Below are 6,298 nucleotides of genomic sequence, written 5' to 3' on the forward strand. Positions count from 1 at the left end.
TCAGGCGAATGCCAAGGGATAGGTAAGGAGCAGAGGGAAGCCCCTTGTGGGCCATGACTGACTTCGTCATGAACGATGAGCGCGGATCCCATTCAGACATATCCGATAAAATCTCCTCAAACCTATCACTCGGGTCATCAAGGTAACTCTACCAATCTCTCTTACTCTATTTGTTTCTGATGCATGGTCATTCATTCATCCACTCTCATACACGCATTCACGCATTCATTCACACAATGATTCATTCATCCCATACATCCAAAGCATCGCATATGCAGCTAAATGCATCACAACGCTTTGTGTTGCGTCATGAAACGGTAGTTGCCTCATTCAACATGAGCAACGACCGATCGGGGTTCGAAGGCCAGCCTATGAAGGGCTCAAGGTCGCCTCGCATCAAACAGAGCCATGAGAGAAAACGCAGATGAGCCCCAGCGGCCCTAGCCCAGTCTGCTCCGAAGCAGACAAGGTCATCTCAACCTTCTTGTTCGATCCTAGTCTCGAGACATGCCCATAGAATCTCCATCAAGGGGAGGCCAGCGGGCCACCTAGGATAGTCTCCTGAACGACCCGTGCATTTGTCGGGACGTGGGTCAAGGAGCAGTGGAATGCCACATGAGGCCTATGTCGACCCCGTCACGAACGACGGATCCAGATTCCACTCGAACTTGCCCGTTAGCGAGCTCACCGAGTGTGTCGCTCGAGCCATCGAGGCAAGCAACGTTAGCTCAGCCCCTCTGGTTGTGGAAACCATGGATGGGTAACGCATGGAACTAGACCAACCCCTGCCATGCCCAACGGGGCTCGGGGGCTCAGGTCGCCCGATACCAACTCAGAAAATCAACCGACCGCGCAGGTCGCGGGTGGGACAAACACGGGTGAACACCCCGAACAACAGTCTACGGCCCTAGGGAAGAGTACCAAGATGCTTAGCCTCCAACCGACTCACCAGTCAGACGCAGGCTCAGGGGCTACACCCGCGGGTGCGCTCGCGTGCACCCGCTGTCAAAACAAAGAATTCCCCCACTATCAAAACGAAAACCCCCAAGACGATTCTACGCGAATCGCCCGGGGGCTACACCCGTAGGTGCGCTCGCGCGCACCCGCCGTCAAGACGAAAATCCCCCAGACGATTCTACCCGAATCGCCCAGGGGCTCGGGGGCTCCTATCGGGTTCATAAACCCGGGGTCCCTCATGGACCTGCTTCCCGACGAAAGCTCGGCCCAGCAAACGGCGCGCAACTCCTGAGCCGGCCCAAAAATCTAACGATAGGCCAGAAGGACGATCCAGTCGCTGACCGAAAGGCCCGGCCAAGGAGGAACCGCGCTCGCGTCCCACTTCGGCCTGCCTCTCCGACCGGAAGGCCTGGCAAAGGAGGAACCGCACTCGCTTCCGACTCCAGCCACCTCTCCGACTGGAAGGCCTGGCCAGAAGTGGACCGACGCTCGCCTCCGACTTCGGCCCGCCTCTCCGACTGGAAGGCCTGGCCAGCTCGCCTCTGCCTCCGACGCTCGCTTTTGAGTCCAGCCCGCCTCTCCGACTAGAAGGCCTGGCCAAGAAGGGACGACGCTCGCCTCCGACTCTGACTCGCTTCTCCGACCGGGAGTACACCGAACCTCTGCTTACAACTCTTCTCCGACCGGAAGGTCGGAGCCGACTGGGGAACGACCGACCGGGGACGCCCGCTCGGTAAAAGACCCAGGAAACGAATAGAGCAAGTAAAGCAGGGCGCTCCAGTCAACCGCAATATCAGGGACCGTACCCTGCGCACCTGCAGGACAGTACTGTCAGGCCGTGTCAGAAGGATGCACCGTAACCTTCTAGACATGTCAGAACATCAACAGTGTTGTGAGCGCCGATATTTATCCTACAGTATGGTAGGCGCCGACATTGGCCATACCGGAAGATCACGATGGAGTCTACCATATGCATCCAGACATCAACAGTGTTATGGACGCCGACAAACCGCCTTGTACCCGACGGCGTGGGCAACAAGACTAGGTAGCACACTCTTTCTCTCACACACTCTCTTGTAAGGCCGTCCCCTTCATCTATAAAAGGGAACGCGCTCTCTCCAAAGGATAGACAATTTCGACCACTCGGGGTCGATTCACGAACAATTCGAACAACCTACGATTCGAACGACTCCAACATAGCACACTCAAATACTTAGCGCACGTGGGAACTCCCGTCTCTCTTGGCCCTTCGGTCCAGAGTCCGACCGGACCTCTTACACCCCCACATCTTACTCCCTCTCATTTATAACCCCACAGCAAACTTCGAGCACCTGGACTCAGAAATAAAGTCACCGACCGACTCAAACTGGACATAGAGCACATTACCTGAACCAATATAAACCCTGTGTCGTTGAGTGCTATGCCACATCCGATCACAACGTACGGTAAAACTACAAATATTTACGTGTTGATCATTTTCTACACCAACACTCCCCTTGACACTTTAAGGTTCACCTTGAGCTCACAACATTTTACACAGTTAGTAAAGAGCAGGGTGAGTGAGGCCGTGTGGCAGCAGCTGCTGACAATGAATAAACCCCCTTCAATGGGGAAAAATCAGAACAAGTAATACACACATTTTTACAATGTTAACTATGGCAGCTCTTCAACAAAAATCACGATTGTCCCCAATTGCAACCCCTACTAATAGCCCATCGCATCAAGCTTGATCATTGTTTTCTTACATAGGTGATTGCAGGAACCTTGGCTGGGTAGCTAGACAAATCCACATCAAGCAATTCTGTGAGATCGTAAAGCCCTCCAGGAGGATCGACTTTGTCCTTGATTGGGGTTGTCATTGTCTCTTCCTGCTCTGCCTGGTTGGATGATACACTTGATGTCACTGGATTGTTTGAAGCCGCCACAGTGATGCCAGCCAACTCTACACCCTGCCCACTTGGGGCGGTGCTCCCTGAGGGATACTTTGTTTGTGCATTGTCTCCCTCGTTGTGATTGTAGAGCACATATTCATTGTATGTAGGAGCAAACTGCATGAGAATGAGGTTTGATCAGACAAAATAGATGCTACAATGTATCGGGGTAGTAAAGTGTGACAGATCCTGGTTACCTGGTGAACGGTGTCATGGTAGAAATCATTGAATTTCAAAGCATGAAGAAGGCTTTCTCTGAAACCACCTGAAGGGCGGGCATTGGGACCTGCATATTCCTTGTAGGGGAAAGCAAATAAGTGCCCAATGGCTGCTATTAGCATCTCAACACACAATACAAAGTTCTGGAGATCAGCAGCCTTATCAGCATTCTTGATAAATCGAGATTTTGCAGCAAGGAAAACCAGGACACCCTGCAATAAAAAGGTTCAATTTATGGCTTGGATATCACATAAAAATTTATTGCAAACAGAAATACGTTTCTAGATTTAGCTTAGTAAATAGGTGGGTCAATGTTACATACTGGGAAGTGTGAAGAGGGAAAATACTTGATAAGTATTTACCTGCCAATATGTGAGAAACACCACCGATTTGATCATGATGAATTTTGGGACAGGATTATATGGCCGAAGTAGATCTCTGCACGCCGCGTAGAACAATGCAAGGGCATATAAAGCCATTGAGTATGAGATTGTATATATGATAGTTATGTAGAGATAGGATTGGTTGACACTGAAGTTTCCATCTTTGTATTTTCCTTTCGCGTAAAGTATGAAGGTGATAACAACCAAAATAGGCTTGAGAATCACAAACTGCAAGCAACCTTGCTTACATCTTCGTATAAAACGCCTGTCCAAGGCCAAAGTTTTTTTTTGTCAGACAGCACTTTCGTAATAATCACAAAATATATTTGACAAAAACTAATCACTTACTATTGGGCAATGGCACAGAAAATTTTAAAAAGCTGTAGTAGTTACTTAGTAATGCACCAAGGACACTTACGCACCCATCTAGAGGAATAGCTTGATAACAGCAAGTCATCAGAATCCATGATGGTTTAAGGCTTCGGCCACTCAAACTTACCACCACAGCACCAGGACCTCCCACCCATGCCAAGCAGAGTGAGAGAAAATTGTAGATGACCCAAGCATCATAGCTGAAATAACATGGATGTGTTTTTTCAGAAAATGGTGATTTTAATTGTAGTGCTTCTGTAACTGCACCGAGAAAACTAACAGCACACAGGCAAACTCACACAAATATAAAGATAAATAACGCCTAAGAACTGCACTATACTATTTAGGTAGACATGTTTAAGAGCTTAAATAGCACAAAAAAGAGAGAGTGAGAGAGAAAGAAAAGAGAAATAAGACTCTAGTCCACGTTATGACATGTGAAGACAGACTTGCATCATATATTAGATTAGAAAAATTGTTGAAATTACTACCAAATTATGACCTGTGAAGATCATTTTTGCAATTTTACACAAAGGAGGTCATCTGTTAAATTTTCTCCACCTTGTTTCCATTTTTTATCATAGGAAGGCTCTCAAGAGTAGAAAGAACCATGAGCACTTGTTTATGAATTGATGATGCGCCCATGGGATCAGACCAATGTTCATAAAATTGGACACATGTGCACTAGTTCACAAAGGATACTAGATACTCCATTCAAAGATTATCAGCACAGTTGCTGACATATTTATAGTATATAAACCCATGAGCAGTTCACACATACTGATATGTTGAAAGCGCATATGAATTGGATTGCAGAAAGTTTCTACCAGTTCTTATTTTTACTGTTGACTACAAGTAGATGGAATCATGTCATTGAGCATTACATTACATGTCACAATAGTGAGCAAAAGTAGAAGCCATAATGCCACATTGAATAAAAACTTCATATGAAGTGAACATAGAGGTTCGGCTTACAAGTAGAACTTACATCTCTCGAATAGAATTAAAATATATCGCGTTGTCAGGGAGGATAAGGGAAAGGAATGACATCACAGCATATACCTGCAAAATAGCAGACGCCTTTGGGGTTAATATAATGAAATATGCAATACACATAGAGTGCTTGTAGACAAAAGCGAAGGGACACAAGGGTGACAAATGTGAATGAATAATGGACCAAGTGTTTGCATTTTCCAAACTAGAAGTGTTGGCATTAGGGTTGCAGACGTTCTACAGAACAAATTCACTTGTGGACCAAATCACTAGAGTGAATGTGAACACATCAATACATATACTATGATCCAAAGATAATGGTCAAATCCAGAAATAATTTGCCATGGGAACTCATGCATTCCTACCAGAACTAAACGTATATACTTAATGAACCCACATGCTCAGGACGAAACCACAAGTTCCAGAAATCTACACTGATCAGATGCACCCTACTCAGAACCTCAATGAATTCAATTGCACGCATCAAAGTAAGCCACAGTTATATTGCATAAAGCTCCACGCATGTCAAGCATTCGCATTCTGATCAGAATCACATGCTCCAGCAAATTTACCAGCGAGTACTTCAATTCCATCACAACATAACTTTCACGGGAAAGTCTCCAGAAAAAAAAACACCTTACATAGCGACCGACACCTAAGAGCGTCGACAGCAGCAATCACGCGGGCAGGCAAGCAACAAGCTCTCGCAAACTCACCCAATCCGGGCCCTATTCCAGCTAAAAACCGCGAGGCGTACACGAGTTCTCCGAGAACGGATAATCTCCCGCGAAGGCGGCGCCAGATCTGCCGCCGCGAGGGTTAGGTATGAGCGACGAGCGGAGAGGATTACCGGGACCATGAATATCATGCGGACGATGAACCGCTGGTAGATTGGCTCGGCGTAGTGGAGGAGGTGGCGGTAGATGTGCGCGAGCGCGACCACGCACGCCGCCGTAGCGCACATCAGCGCCGCGGCCGTGTACGCCGCCGACGCCCACTCCATCGGGCCCGCCCACCACCAGCCCTCCCCTCCCGGGTCCCACCGCGGCGGCGCGCGCGCAGCAGCAGCAGCTAGGCGAGGCCGATCGGAGGAGGAGGGAAGCGAAGGGGAGGAGGGGAGCCCAGGCAGGCAGGCGCTCGGCGTGGCCGCGCCGCGTGCTCTGTCCCTGGTTTGGCTTGGTGCGGGTGGTTGGGTTGGGGAAGAGGAAAGGCAGCGGGCGGAGAGGGGTTAACAGTAGTCAGCGTTAATAGCATCGGTTTTCGCGTCCGGTTTTTGGCTTAATTTTTTTTCATTTCGGTAAATTATCAAAGGGTTTGATTTGATTTGACTTGTCTGGAGATTGAAAAGTGGACCGGTGTTCGAGAAGCGTAGGGGTGGGAGCTAACGAAGCTTCAGAATTGTTTCTGTTCTCTCCTCTTGAAGCGTGGAATCGAATCAAACCG

General features: G+C 48.4%; 1 protein-coding gene across 2 annotated transcripts; it reads right to left on the reverse strand.

Annotated features, from left to right (window-relative positions):
• Positions 1-2,403: 2,403 nt before the first annotated feature.
• Positions 2,404-6,079, reverse strand: LOC136532887 (uncharacterized). 2 transcript variants are annotated; one of them, XM_066525468.1, is made up of 6 exons: positions 5,706-6,079; positions 4,851-4,924; positions 3,913-4,062; positions 3,470-3,755; positions 3,086-3,319; positions 2,404-3,005 (listed from the first exon to the last, which is right to left on the reverse strand). In XM_066525468.1, exons 1-6 carry the CDS (start codon positions 5,856-5,858, stop codon positions 2,688-2,690), a joined length of 1,215 nt encoding a protein of 404 aa, XP_066381565.1. In that variant the 5' UTR covers positions 5,859-6,079; the 3' UTR covers positions 2,404-2,687. The 2 variants fall into 2 exon arrangements, with proteins under 2 accessions (XP_066381565.1, XP_066381566.1); XM_066525469.1 differs by lacking the exon at positions 5,706-6,079 and adding an exon at positions 5,572-5,648.
• Between the last annotated feature and the right edge of the window lie 219 nt (positions 6,080-6,298).

The sequence above is a fragment of the Miscanthus floridulus genome, unplaced genomic scaffold, assembly GCF_019320115.1.
Source record: "Miscanthus floridulus cultivar M001 unplaced genomic scaffold, ASM1932011v1 fs_736_2, whole genome shotgun sequence".
Taxonomy (NCBI): Eukaryota; Viridiplantae; Streptophyta; class Magnoliopsida; order Poales; family Poaceae; genus Miscanthus; species Miscanthus floridulus.

Coding starts and splice junctions, on each gene's coding strand:
- LOC136532887 (XM_066525468.1), bottom strand. CDS start 5,858: ATGGAGTGGGCGTCGGCGGCGTACACGGCCGCGGCGCTGATGTGCGCT. Junction 4,063..4,850: donor TTTAATTCTATTCGAGAGAT/GTAAGTTCTACT, acceptor ATGTTATTTCAG/CTATGATGCTTGGGTCATCT. Junction 3,320..3,469: donor TGTTTCTCACATATTGGCAG/GTAAATACTTAT, acceptor TTTTTATTGCAG/GGTGTCCTGGTTTTCCTTGC.